The sequence below is a fragment of the Quercus lobata genome, chromosome 11 (genome assembly GCF_001633185.2).
Source record: "Quercus lobata isolate SW786 chromosome 11, ValleyOak3.0 Primary Assembly, whole genome shotgun sequence".
In the NCBI taxonomy this organism is placed as follows: domain Eukaryota; kingdom Viridiplantae; phylum Streptophyta; class Magnoliopsida; order Fagales; family Fagaceae; genus Quercus; species Quercus lobata.
The window spans coordinates 31,913,050-31,928,665 of record NC_044914.1 but is presented as its reverse complement, the minus strand read 5'-3'; the positions used below and the strand labels follow the sequence as shown (position 1 = coordinate 31,928,665).

Here is a 15,616-nt window from a genome sequence, read left to right as displayed (position 1 = left end):
ATTAAAAGTTAGCATGACTTTTGAGTGGAGTTTGTGGCTTTCCTTTGTATTTAAACCTCATTTCCTCTCCTTTGTGAGTATGTTTGTTTCTAGATTTATTTATTTTTTATTTTATTATTATTATTTTTTCATTCATTTGAATAAGAAGGTCAGATGGTAAATAGGGTTGGTTTTGCAAGGAGTTTGATGAACTCTTCTAGGGACACACCTTTTGGTATATATTTTGCCATAAAAAGGTTGAGTTCTCTTAAAATTCGGGTATAATGAGTTGAATTTCGCTATAGCTCAAGGTGTCAATGTAATTAAGATCTATACATAAAAGAAAAATTATAAGCAAAAAAGATAATTAAAACAGATGAACAAAGCATAAGACTTCCATTCTTTTTTTTTTTTTTTTTGATAGGACTTCCATTCCACTTTTTGGCTGAAATCCACGTCCCAATTACAACAATAACCTGAGAGACGTAAAATTTTAAAATCCACCCTTTGGATGATTCCAAGTTACAGGTGTTAGATCCACATTTTGTCACAATTTGTTGAGCTAGTTCTATATTTCTCACTCCCAAGGATTTTTTTCACTACAAGGCCATCCAAATATCACGTAGGTACCACATTCTTTGCCTTTTTCTCAATCACCTTAGTGAATTGAATCAAAGCAACAAAATTTCCATACCACATTCTCAACTTTACTAAATTGGATCAAACATACAAAATTCTATTAAGGTTTAGGCCTGATCTCAATGCCTTGAACAATGAGGCCACCCTTCCAGCTACCCCCATTGACCTCTAAAACACTCATTTCTAGCTCCCCATTATCTTTTCCTGATCTATTGAAGAACTTACCCAACTCAATTTCTAACCACCCATCTACTCTCTCCTTGGGATACTTAAGGCCATTCAGCTCCTCATTTTCTTTAGGTTGTGGCTGTGGGGCTTGAAACCCCGGAATTCGGCGAAGGGGGCGATTAAAAACCCCGATTCGCCGTGGTACAATCTGGTATCGTAGCCTCCGCCCTCCATCTGCATCCAAATAGACAGTTTGCTTATGGATTTCACCTCCAACAAGTCCAACTTCGACCTCAATAGGCTGGGATTCAAATCCATAGGATCCTGTAGTTGTCTTGAACACAAGGTAAGCTGCATATAGTGTGGCTGGGGACAACATACAAGTGTTTATCCTGCCACGGATTTCCAGCCAACACACCTTGATAAGCTCCGCCACTTCTGGGAACCTTTTTGATTTTGGCATTGCATGTTAAGTAATGAAATGATGAGCTAGCTAATCATATATAGCACCAGTGCTAATGTTGAGAAATTGCCTTCTTGGTCTTAAAAATTAGACAAAACTAAAATAATGTACTACTTTAAAAGATCATATATAACTTAAAAATACAAATCATTTGTCCCACTTTCGGCACTTTTGGTAATTTACTTTATGCTCCACCAATTATAGTTTGCCATGTGTTTGAATTTTTTTTTTTTTTAAATTTTAGTTATTTTAAAAGGAAAGTCAATCAAATATATGACAAGTTGTGATTGGTTGAGTATAAAGTTGAAAAAAAAAAATTTATAGGGGATTTGTATTCACTCAAGTGTGCGTTTGGGACTAGATTAAAAGTCAACTTTTAGGTTTTTTTTTTATTATTTTTTTTTACTACTATTTGTGAGTCCCACAATAATTGAATTTTTTTTCCCCTTTTAGTAGCTTATTGTTTGCAAGTCCCAAAATTATGCTTTTGTTAAAACATCAATACAATTAACTGATGTAAGTTCCACACTATAATTTTCTAAAAATTTCAAGCACCTTGGGCTTATTGTGGGTCCCACTTTATATATTTATTTATATTTTTTTACCATAGCACTTTAAAGAAAAAAAAATCAATCACTTTTTATTTTATTTAGCTTTTAATTTCAACAAAACGTTAAATAATTTATTTCCAAACAGATATTTAATAATTTCTTATAAAAAGTGGAATAGAATATTTGTTCATTCATGCCTTGGAGGAAACCCAATCCATGTAGTTGGATTTGGGTTGGCCTAAACCTCAAAAAGGCCCCTCAACACATACGGTATAAGTCAAATTAATCATTCTCTATCAAAAAATGGCATAGAGAATTTATATTCATTCGGTACCTAACGGTTTAAGTTAAATTAATCATTTCCTAATGCACTAAATTAAATGAATACATATATTTTGGATAACTATTATTACTAAGTTGTTAATGTATAGTACAAGAGTTGGTGGTCATAGTTTATTATCAACAAGAACAAGAAATGAGAGAGAGAGAGAGACAGAGACAGAGAGTGAGAGAAAGACCTGGTGTGAGGTAAAGAAGTCCATCTCCAATAGTCAGGAGTATCAATCCAGACAATGATGAGGTCCTTTGGAGATAGCATGTAACATTTCTTCCCGCTCTTTTTCTCCAAGGAAAGGCTCTGAGGATGGGGATGGGCATCCAGTACTTCTTAGTTAAAACATTAGATAAGGATAGCATATAAAGGTCATAGCTACAACTTAAAATTAGTAGTTGGTACCTCCAAAAAATAAGAGCTGCCTCCTAAAAAAAAGAGTTGAACAACTAATTGTTGGGTTCTAAAAAATAGTTGTTAATAACAATAAAATATCCACCTTGTAACCAAATTAAAAAGTACTACTTTTTAATATGGTTGTTGAGTTAAAATAGTAAGTTTTTAAGTTTTTGAGTTATTTTATTCGGTACTAAGCCTTTCTTTGTTGTTGTTAAGTTTCAAATGGTTTATTAATACTCAATTTTGTCAAAAAATGTTAAATGAAAAAACTACATTGAGGATATTTAATGTTAGGGGGTGATAGTACTTAAAAATGCAGTTTTCTCTTCGATAAATAAATAAATAAATAAACAAACATATATTTTCTTTTATTTTCCATTTTGAGACTAAGTCTTTTGTTGTTATTGCTAAAGAATAGAGAATTTTTAATAGTAGGGGTGATAATACAAAAAAATGAGAGATAAAATTACAATTGAATTTTGGAACTAAGACTGTTGTTGTTATTGCTAAAAAGAAAAAAAAAAAAAAAAAAAAAAGAGAATATTTATTGCTAGGGGGTGATATAGTACTCAAAAATGAGAGAATTATACAATTGAATAATGGTAATACATTTTTGTACATATTGATGGCATCGTAGTACATTTGTGTATATTCATTAATGTATATATATATATATATATATGTGTGTATCAATCAACATGTAGTAATTTTTTTTTTTTTTTTTTTTTTAAATGTAGTTATGTGTTCTTAACCCAAAAAAAAAAAAAAAAAAAAATCCTAATGTAAATGTGTGTGTATATATATATATATATATATTATCAAAAGTAAATGTAGGTATATATCAATATGTAATTTGGCCCAAATCAAAATTTTTGGTTTTGGTGAACTCAACTAATAAAAATTTATGATGGTTGAATAAAAGATGGAGTTCAATCTCGACTTATGCCAAAAATTGATTAGTGTTTTAGTTTGATGATAAAGAGTTATAATCAGGAATGTGAAACTTTCTATAAAAAAAAAAATTTCTGGCTCTACCGGCCGCAAGTCTTTTTTTAAAACAAAAAAGAAAAAAAAAAAAATGCTAATAAAGGAAATCTAACATTTATAGGAATGCTAAGCTCAGATCCAAATTTTACGGGGTAAAGAAACAAAAAAAGAAAAAAAGAAAAAAGAAAAAAGAAAAGAGTGAATAAGAAGAATAATAACGTAGAAGAAAATTACCAGTTTGCCGTCGTGTATAAGGAGGGGATGGTCGCAGAGATGTAAGAAGAGTTTCTTCTTGGAAGAAATGGGGAGAGAAGACGAGGACGACGAAGAAGAAGCATTATTGAATAGATAGTCAGACTCAGGTGGAACAAAGCAATCCCAAACGGCATTGGATTCAGCCAGCGACTTGAATGATGTTGAAACCAAGGACGACCTACAAGCATCAGCAGGAGTCGTTAATGACAGCACCTTTGCTATGCAGTCCATCGGTAACACCTTCAACATGTTCACTGCTTCAGCCTCATCACTTTCTTCTCTTCTTGTTGAAACTGTTGGATCCATATCCGTTTCCCTATTTAATCTCTCTCTCTCTCTATAATGTCATTGAGTCCTTATAGTTTATATAGAGAAGGAATGCTTAGCGGTTAAGACTTGAAAGAGTTTATCGTGTATCGCTTTGCTGTCATAAAGTTCTTGAAACACGATGCGCCACCCAAAAAGATGCCTGGCACCCTTTTTTTTTTTTTTTTTTTTTTTTTTTTTTTTAAATTATTTTAAAATAAATTTTCTATTTAATAAGATGGTTGAGAGTAGAACCTTAATAGGGTAAGTTTTGGTGGGTTGATGAAATCAACTTTTCTAAATATACACCTTTTCACATACCACATAAAATGTCATAATTATTACCTTAAATATCATACGTGTCAGATTGTGATTGGTTGTTTGTCACTTTTACATGAGCCTATCATTTGTTCTCTATCACCCACAGTCTGTCACATGGATAGTTGTGGCATAAATTGTGACATTTTATGTGGTCTTAAATTTTTTGTCTTTGTGCACATACTTAGCCATTATTTGCTAGGATGTCAACTGTTAATTGGATTATATTACTTACATATGGATTCACTAATTAAAGTACTTCCAATCACTAATTGACTCTTGGACAATTTACTTGTATCAAAGTTTATTTTCCCAGGCTTTTTCGTATATAAAAAAAATGAGGATAAAAAATATAGGAAAGTTTATGTTGATATAGTTGAGGTTGACTCATTATACTCGATTTTTAGTAAATGACCCTTGGGCCCTAAAAGATTTTAAAAATTGACACTTTATCGGGGGAAAATTTAAGTGTTAATTACGTACATCGATCATTTGGAGGGTGAAAAATGGGATATAGTGTCAATTATTTAAATAATTAGGGTGGTGGAGTGTCATTTCTTGAAAACCAAGTATAACAAGTCCAATTTCGTTATAGCCTAGGAGTCAATGTAATTTACCTTTTGCAAATAATAGCCATTGATTAAATTTTTTTTATTCAAAAACACTAATATATATATATATATATGTTAATATATTATATGAGTAAGCTATGACATTTTAAAAATTATTGTTGAAGTTGAAATAAATTTGAAAAGTTGGGGGATAGAGGTAGAAGATGATGAATAGTATTTGATGAGCATGAAATATATACAATAAAGTACTTTTATATATATATATATATATTTATTTAAATATATATTAATATATTATATGAGTAAGCTATGACATTTTAAAGATTATTGTCGAAATTGAAATAAATTTGAAAAGTTGGGGGATAGAGGTAGAAGATGATGAATAGTATTTGATGAGTATGAAATATATACAATAAATTACTTTCATATTTGCATTTTTAGTCTTAATTTTATGCTATTTTGTGGCTGATTATAAGTTGTCTTTTTTATTTTTATTTTTTATATTTAAATTATATATATAGGTAATAAAGAATTTACATGCTAATCAAAATTGGTGGCAGTAAAGGGGAAAATTATTAGCTACTTATGGGGTATAGTGAAATGGTATTTTCTTCTCTCACATTCATGGTGGACCCCACCAAGAATTTAATTACTGGACTCTATCATGAATGTGAGAAGAGGGAGTATCATTCTCTGTGCTCCGAGAGTAACTAAGACTTACTCCAGTAAAGGAAGAATTGCTTGATCTGAGTTTTGTTTCCTTGGCACACTTTCCACGTCAACTTGGAGTCTTGGCCTCTCTCTCTCTCTCTCTCTCTCTCTCTCTCTCTCTCTCTCTCTCCATGTCTGGTTGCATCTCACTTCTTTTCTTTCTCCTTTGTTTAATTTCCTTCTTTGTTTAAAATTTTTTCCTTTTTGCACATACTTGGCTACTATTTGCTAGGATGTCAATTGATAATTAGATTATATTACTTACATATGGGTTCACTAATTAAAGCACTTCCAATCACTAATTGACACTTAGGCAATTAACTTGTGTCAAAATTTGTTTTCCTAGAATTTTTCATATAAAAAAAATGAGGATAGAAAATATAGGAAAAGTTATGTTGATATAGTTGAGGTAGACTCGTTATAATCGATTTTAATAAATGACACTTGCTCCATTTGGAGGGTGAAAAATGTAGTGAGAAAGGGTGAGATGAGGATAGACACACAGACAGAGGGATTCAAAGGGGGTGTAAGAAGATACTTATAGGAGTTGGTTAAGAAAGTAAACTACTAATGAAACATAGAACATGACTTGGAAACATAAAGTAGAACGGAAGATTGTATAAAACATGCTTACCAATATTATTATATTGAATAGGGATTTTACATTAGTCATAAGGGAAGGATTTCTGAGGTAGGCTAAGTTCTGCCTTTCCAAAGTTACAAAGTGGCTATTTATAGGCCACAGAATTCAAACCAACTTAGCTATAATTTACAATCAGTTTTGTCCTATCATGCACGAGATGGTAGGGGCCTGGCTTGTGGCTGACAAGTGGTTGAAGAGGTAAGGGCCTGGCTGAGGCAAAGCTTTTGCCGGATAAGGCTGTTGTAGAGAGCATTAAGTGCATCTGACATGCATGGATAAGGTTGAGTGAAGTTGCTTCAGGATATTTCTGGGAACTTTTTTATTTTTATTTATTATTATTATTTTTTTAAGTATTGAACATATTTAGTCCCATCTGTCTCTTCCTTGGAACCAATCTTCGTCAAAGTCAGCATATGGGTCATGATTATCATCATATAGGTCAGGGGGGCCTATTTGAAGTGGATTGGGCATTTTTCCAATAACCTCATTGTTTTCCTTAAACAAAAATCAGATCTAAAATGTCTTTCCAAAACCCCATTGTTTTTTTTAAAGAAAAATTAGATCTGAATTTTATGTTTAAAAAAATTCATTCTTTTCACTTAAAAAAAAAAAAAAAAATCAGATCTGAAATTTCATTTAAAACCCATTATGTTTTTTAATTAAACAATCAGATTTGGATTTTCTTTTTAGAGATCCATTCTATTATTTAATTAAGAAATCAGATTTGGGAACTTTTCAAAGAAATCCATTCCCTGTTAAAAAAATCAGATCTGAATTTTTATCACAAAATTCATTTTGCTAATTTGAAACTTCTCATAAAAAATCTTTCTTTTCACAAATAAAATTCAGATTACTCTGCATAAATGTAACAGATTTAGTATTTTGCATACTAACCAATTTTAGATCTAGGAATATTGACACAACAATTTGCATATCATTTTTTGGATATTTAATGGTCATTTAAAGTCTAGAAGACCAAACTTTGTCTAGGCAGGGTGGGTGCCTAACACCTTTCCATCCTGTAACCTAGTCCCCAAACTTTAAAATTTTAGGTTTGTAGATTTCGTGTCTTAGTTTTATTTTGGGTAGAATGTAACTAGGAAACAAAGCTTTATATTTTTCTTTTTAGATTGTACCTAGGAATCAAAATAATGTAAAATTCTTTCTACCACAGTGTAATTGTTTCCAATCAATAAAGATGCATACTATTCAAGATATATTGCAAATTGTAAAGTTTTCTTATTTTACTTATAAAATAAGTGGCGACTCCAACACCCCTAGTTTTCTGGTCTCTCACACTAACCATGCCCTGCTAGGAATTGCTTATCATTTATGTGTAAAAGTGCTAATTAGTTGTAAAACTTGCAGCAATGGTGGAATTTACTCACTGCATGTATTCTCTATTCAATGTTCTTATGCATGCACTCAATATTGTCAACTTTAGGAGGCCAACCACATGTAAGCTTTGATGTAATATTGGATCATCGTTGAAGAACTATACCTATGTTATATGATATTGTTGATTAAATTTTTCTTAGTAATGTTAATTATGTAAATTTATTGCGCTTGCGCTACTTGCCCCCTTTCTTGTTGTTTTGGTATGAATTTTTTTGAAACCTATGTAAGTACCCAAATTTTCTTCATAAAGTTCAGATATTGGCTAGTGGCAGTTCTATGGTAGCCCAATTATCACTCGTGATTCAAATTGGAAATTGGTTTTGGCCTCAAGCTTGTTTAGGTAGCTTGGTATTTTAGACTTTAATTAGTTGTAGATCCACGAGATGCGTGGAAATAAATAATTATTTTGTAATTGTATATTTTGTATAATTTGTTCTCTAAAATTTGTTGAACATAATTTGTTCTCCCTAAAAATTAAACAAATTATATTCTATCCAATTAGGTCTACTTTGGTCCCATAAAGTCCAATTTGTTATACTCAGTCAATTTTGGTCCACTTCAGTCTATTTTGGACAAACTAGGCATTAAATTGATTCTTTTTAAAAGTTGTCTTTTCAAGTTTAGCTCAATTTTTTTTTCTTAATTTTTGGGTTCAAAAGTATGAAATTTTATTATATTTGGGTAAAATCTTTAGTTTTGAAAAAAAAAAAAAAAAAAAAAAAAAAAAAAAAAAACAAAATAGACTTTATAAATTAGAAATATGAGCCCTAAAAATGCGATAAAAATGATAAATACTCAAAAGTCTTATTTGGTCCACTTTGGTCCTAATCGGTCCATTTTGTCCTACTTTAGTCCACTTTGGTTCTATTTTGTCCATGCGATCCACTTCATTCCATTTAGTCCATTTGTGTCCACTTCGGTCCATTTGTGTCAATTTTTATGAACTTACATACAAGGGAAAGATATGTTTGGGTTGAGAGTACCTATTTTAAATCCAACTTCATTAAAAAAAAATATATATAGACCTCAAACTTGAAGTATCTAAAATATTAAGCATAATATTAATGTTGCTACACTTTTGTTCAGCCACATTAACGTAGCATTTTAGTCCACTTCTGTCCAGCTAAATTTAAGTGAAAGTCTTTCTAAACCTTAAGGCTATGAATATCAAATCTAATCTTTAGGGCAATTACTCATTTGTTTTAATTTCATTACTTTTAAATGAATTGTATGAAGTTGATTTTCCTAGTGTGATAATTCATAGCTTTCTCTTCTCTATGCCTCTTTCACCATGCTTACATCTTAGAGAGGAGATTGTTACCTTCACCAACTACACATTTTTGAGTGTTAGTGAGTTGTTAATTGTGGAAACCTTTAGAGATCCAAACCACAAATTCAAGTTTCACTTGATGAATAGCGGTTGGTCAATCAACCGGTGTGACACCATAGAAGAAAGGACTTGGTGAAGTGGAATGCTAGCAGGAGCTCAAAGATCTCAAGTACTTAGGGAGATTTAGGTTTGGAGGGTCTACTTCAAACTTGTATTGAATCTATTCTAAAGTGGAGTTCTGACTTGGAGGGTTGGCGAAGAGGTTTTCATCAAGGACTTCAGTTTCCTTTTTAAAAACATGTCTTTGTGTTTTTTTATGGTTTGGTATTTTATTTTTTACACTATATATTGCTTTATTGCTTGATATCGTTTGTTGCTTTGCATGGATTGTGAAATTAGTTGATCACTTATATTGGACTCTTATTGTTAGTTAGGATTAAAAGTGATTACGCTATAAAATTTGATAGTTTGTACTAGCTTATCTTTAACCTTATAGTTGCCACCATCATTGTTACCTACTATTATTGCATGCAGTATCACTGCCACCATCACCGCCGTCACCATTAGGTCCACCACTAATAGCATGACATTTTATTGTCACAAACACCAAATTATTTCTACCATCATCGTTGTAAATATTAAAATAGTAAAAAAATTTGTTTTTGTTTTTTTAAAAACATTCTCATCCATACAATGGCAATTTAAAATTGATGAGACTAAAATTCCTATCATTTGAATTTCCATCATTTTTCTTGAATTACTCGTCCAAACACAGAAAAAGAAAAAAGAAAAGAGGAAGAGCAAATAATTGATTTTACACCAGGAGTTGAAAGATCAGTGATCATTCATCAACATCACAACATATACCCCATTTAAATGAACTTCTTTCATTTAAAATAGAACCAAGTTTAGACTATATGAGTAAGCATCGGGATCGATTTAAGGTAGTTAAACGTAATATCAGCATATATCCCTTCATAATTTTTTACAAGCTAGGTTGTCAACAAAAACAGACTTTTGAATAAGCAGATCCTTTTGCATAACAACAAGATCAGCTTAACTCATCATCAATATATCTTATATCTCTTACACATGTATGGAACATAGTCACTTGACACTATAGATCATCCTCCAAAGCTTCTAGTAAGTCCTTCACAGTAAGAGAAGAAACCATCTTCATTTGAGGCGTTAGACTCGACTTTCCCAACAATTGGTCTTCATTCCCTATCACAGATGAAGAAAGCAATAATGATTAACTATTTTTGTATCAATGGTCAAACAGGTTTTCAAACCATGAAGTTCATGAGGGATTTCAGCCATTTGGAAGCTCATGTTTATCCAAAATACATGGCTGTGGAGGTCTCCGATTGATATGGATATGGTCACTTGACACTACTAAAAATCATTAAGGGTCCGTTTGATAAGAGATTTTTAGTAATGTTGTTTAAGTTTTGTGGAAGTACGTGTGAGTGAAAAAGTATGTGGAAATACGTGTTGTGGTGTTTAAACAACAATTTTTGTTGTTTAAACACCAACCTAATGGGGCTAAGCCTCCGAAAAATGGTGATGAGTTCTAAAAAAAAAAAAAAAAAAAGAGGGAAAAATGAGACAAATATGTTACCTTTTTCTTCCGAGTCTTTACTGGTTTTGACTGTATTTCCTGAAGTACCAGATGGAGTGCCCAATTCTCCATTATGCTTCTAAGCCAATAGAAAAAGGTTTGAACATGCTTTAAACACATTTAAATACAAATTAGATATATCACCAAGTATATGACAAGTTTCTATACAGAATGGTTTGATGATTGAAATTTTTCTCATTTCATTGAATCTGCAAAAGCTTTACTTCTTCAGTCTGTTTCCTCTCCTGATTCTTCTCAAGTTTCGAATTCATCACTGTGATCTAATGCCTAATATCTAGAGTATCAACTATCTGATGCCTTGCCTTTTCAAGATCAATTAATCCTCGACTGAGGATGCAGTAAAAATTAAGAACGAAACATCAAGGAATACACCCAGAGTTAGCAGCAATATTATACTATCTACTTACCCTTTTTGACAATTTTAGCGCGCTTTCTATCCATTCCTGCAATTTTATCTTCAATGCCTGGAGTTTCATATAAATAGAAACTCAGCACATATGACAACTTGAGTATTGAAGAACTATAAGCTAGAGTCTCACCATTGACAATATATGCTCGGAGTCTTTGTCTGTACTTTCAATTCCATTTGCAGAAACTGTCACAAACATTAGAAATCAAGTTATTCTACTCATCTTTGGACAGGCAGATGTCTCAAAGTTCAAGAAGAGTTTTCTCAAGGAAAAAGACTAGGGAGCTTTTTCCTGATTTCTGCCACTCTTTTCTTCAGGGGATAGTTCTGCAAAACTTCTTCCTGATCAAAATCAGCTTGTTTGACTAAATGGTGAACCTCCAAGGAAGAAAATTCAAATGTAATGATATGTTATTACTACAGAAAAACAATTCACCAGATAATGTAATTACCACTAAATGACTTGCACAGTGAGAAATATCATCAGGTGGTTCATAGTTGATAGTCCTGATCAGGATCATTTCCAGACACCTTTTGCTGTTTTCTAGCTGTAAGGAAACCACATTAAAATAAGAAGGCAATGCACATAGAAGCTCAGGCGTAAAACTAAGCCATACACGTTCATCAGAAACTACCCATAAATTCAACAAATAAAATCACCTTGAAGGTTGTGATGGGGCCACAGATGCTTTAGTCTGTTTCTCCTGGACAATAGATATTTTGGTTGTGTTGGCATCAGTTCCAGTCTGAACTGAAGTAATTGCAGATGACATCTGAGTGTGATTCAGGTGAAAGAAAGGAGTAATTGTACATTGACCAATAGCAGTCTCTTACTGCATGATCTGCCTTCCATACAAGGGGTATGAGTATTCAAATTGACCAATCCTAACACATATAAGGATGCAGGAAATATAGTTTAGTATTCCTATACTATATAATAATAAAAATTATTGTACTCCTATCAAAATGGGCATTTCTTTGATGAATAAAAGTTTCTAAAATTATTGTCGTCTTCATGGTCTGGTTACGACTCCAGCCTGCCTGTAAGTGAACGAACACACAACAGATGAAGAAGGTAAAATGGTCACAAGCGAGCAACGATAACTTGGATTCAAATGTTGCTAAGATCAAAACGATGACGACGTTTTATTAAATGATAAACGGCATTGTTTTGGTTCTCATCAGGCAAAATTAATTTATTCAAGGCGCGCAGCAAACGGTGTCGTTTTCGGAACTGTTCTTCCTCACCAGTCACCAAACTGATTCTGGAATTGCTCTGTTCTAAGTTCTGACTGACTGAGCTCCAGATTTCAGATCTTTTTATGTATAGCTGTATTTTGTGTTATTAGTTTGTTAGATAGGGCATCTTCTAGAAGTAGTTATAAGCAATAGAAATCTATAAATAGAGAATACAGAACGTACGTGTATGTATTTCATTATCGAGCTTGAATATAATACAGGGAATTTCTCAGAATATTTCCTCTCTGATTTCTCAGTTCTTTCAATATTCTGTTTCTTAGTTTTCCTCCATTGTTAAACCTTCAAGCTCTTCCTTTTCTTACACAGCCAACCTTAGGTGTTGACGACTCCTAATGGTTTTTCTTGACTTGGTGCCTGCTGACTCCTAGTCCTAGGTTCTATGATTCTATCTTTATTTTCCTATTGTTTAATTATCCTTATGCAAGTTTTGGCTCGTCTTGTGTCACTATACCTAGGTTATCATTTCAATCAAAGTTCAATAGAACTTATAAATTAAGCATGAATAACCATTACATCAACGTGACCTAGAAAAAAAAAAAAATTCAACTGTGAAATGTATTTAGCTTGTAGGGTTGAATTTATTTAACCATGTTTTGGCTTTAATCCGTGCCAAATTTGGTTGTAATTTTAGCAATTAGATACCATGTATTTAGGTGGGAATTATGTAAGGGTTGTGTATGAGAGAGTGTGAAGAAATTCAAGAGTGTGTGCATTTGGAGGTTTCTCACGAGTGACTTGCGACTGGCAACTCGCCAAAATGCCACACGTGTGAAGCATGCATGCAGATGAAGGGTCACAACAGCTGGAGCACTATAGGACAAAAATTGACAGTCTGGCTTGGCAGTTAACTCGCAACTCATATCACTCACGAGACTGAGTCGTTAGAATGCCTTGTTTTGCAGAAAAATGACTTTTCACATTCCTCACATACATTACTATAAATACCCTTATACCCATGAAATGTAGAGAGCTTCCAGAGAGAATTTTGAGAGAGAAACCCTAGAAAAAACCAAGATTGACTCATCCACAGTCTTAGTCACATTTGATTCTCCAAATTTCTCTACTCTCACCCTCTCCATTGACATATCCTTGAGAGGTACATTTGCCAAATCCTTATCTCGCCAAATCCTTATCTCACCATACGATCAGTGAGGAGTTATTTTGGTTCTTGGGAAGCAGTTCGGAGATGACCAATTTATTTGGTTGATGCAATGGGCTTATTGCAGGATTCGAGAAGCTAAAGAAGACACGATTAGGTTTAACCCTGTTGGAGCAAGAAGCTTGGAGGGCTTAGGTGCATTAGTTAGATTAGGCTTTGAGGGTCTACTGCTATGTGTATCCCAATTTTATTCTTTAGTAGATCATTTTACCGCTTGGAGGGCGGCGGAGAGGTTTTTCGCCGAGTTCTTCGGTTTCCTTTTCGATAACACGTACTGGTGTTATCACTGTGTTAGCATCTCTCTTCCTTTACTCTTTAACCATTAATTGCTGTTGTGTTTGTGATTAATTATGTGTTAAAGTAGTTTGCCAAATTGGGTATTGCTTATATTCCATATTCCGCACATATATTGTTTGAATATAAGCTTGCATTGGTATTTTTGTAATTGGGGGTCTAAACATTCATTAGTGTTTTACACACTAATTGAACTTTCAATTGGTATTAGAGCAGGTACACTTTGTCGAATTTCTACATCTTAAGTGTGATCCTTGACCCTACAATGGATAGGTCTCAATCCCTCAATGCACCTCCCTTCTTTGATGGGAGCAATTACACCTTTTGGAAAGTGCGTATGAATGGATTTTTATGTTCTATTGATGATAGTGTATGGGATGCTGTTGAGATTGGATGGACTAGGCCGAAGCCTACCAAATCTACTTGGGATAAGGCAGCCCTTGTAGCGGCCAATGCTAATAGTAAAGCTTTAAATGCTATTTTCTATGGTGTCTCACCCGATGAATTTCACAGGATCTCACATGTTACAATTACCAAGGAGGCGTGGAAAATCTTGAAGACCACATATGAAGGTACCAAAAAGGTGAAGGACACCAAGTTACAAATGCTCACCACTCAAGGAACTAAAGATGAGTAAAGATGAGGCGTTCGACTCTTTCTATGGGAAGCTAAATGAAGTGGTGATTGGCAAATTCAACTTGGGAGAAAAGATGGAGGACTCCAAGATTGTGAGGAAGATCCTACGATCATTGAAGGAGAGTTTCCGTGCTAAGGTTACCGCCATAGAAGAGAGCAAAGACCTTGATGAGATTAAAATTCAAGAACTCATCGGTTCTCTTCAAACCTATGAGCTATCTCTACCATCACAAAGGAAGAACAAATCTCTTACTCTAAAGACAATCAATAAGAGAGTGGAAGCCCAAGACTCCTCAGATAAGGATGAGGTTGAAAAGGAAGTGGCGTACCATGCTAAGAACTTTTGTAAGTTCTTAAAATTCAAAAAGGATGGAAAGTCTTTTAAGAAGAGAAAATTCTCAAATTTTAAAAAGGACTTCAAGAAGAAGGATTCTAAAGATTTTGCTTCATCTCAAGCGGTCACGTGCTATGAGTGCAAAGGGCATGGGTATGGGCATGTGAAGAGAAAATGCCCCACTTACTTAAAGGCAAAGGGTAAAGTCTTTGCCACTACCCTTAGTGACTCAGACAGCTCTAATTCAGATTCGGAAGAAAGTTGTGATGGAGAAGGAAACTACTCCACATTCATGACCATTGCACCCGTGGATTCTTCGGAAGATTTACACGCTCTAATGGAGGAGCTCGGTAAGCACACCGAAGTGGAGTCTATGGGGATTGGGGAGGAATCCGATGATGAAGATGAGGAAGCAAAGGGATTGCAAGAAACCTACAATTCTCTTCTTGAGAAATCCGAAGAGTATGCTAGAGTGGCTAAAGCAGCCATAAGAAAAATGAAAAGAGCTGAGCAAGATTACATAAGCCTTCTAGAGCGGTACAAATAGACTAAATGCGAAATTGAGGCGTTGAATGAAGAACTAACCGAAGCCTATTTCAAGATCAAGTTTCTTGAGCTTGAAGTGATTCAAGCTAATGCCAAAGTCGAGCGTGTTGCCTCCAAGAAACTTGACAAAGTGCTTGCACATCGAAAGCCTTTTTCCGACAAAAGCGGCTTAAGATACACCGGAGAAAGTAGCTTAACCGCCAATGTGTCTAAGGAGATGAAGTTTGTTAAAGCCAAAGAACCAATGGTAGCAACTCCAATTGTTGAGAATGTGAAGGTTGAGAAG

At 33.6% G+C, this 15,616-nt stretch overlaps 1 protein-coding gene across 1 annotated transcript; it reads right to left on the bottom strand.

The window, feature by feature from the left end:
- Nucleotides 1–383: 383 nt before the first annotated feature.
- Nucleotides 384–4,162, bottom strand: LOC115968722 (putative F-box protein PP2-B12). The gene is made up of 3 exons (XM_031088211.1): nt 3,752–4,162; nt 2,319–2,437; nt 384–1,232 (listed from the first exon to the last, which is right to left on the bottom strand). The coding sequence occupies exons 1-3, from the start codon at nt 4,076–4,078 to the stop codon at nt 719–721; spliced, it is 960 nt and encodes a 319-aa protein (XP_030944071.1). The 5' UTR covers nt 4,079–4,162; the 3' UTR covers nt 384–718.
- Nucleotides 4,163–15,616: the final 11,454 nt, after the last annotated feature.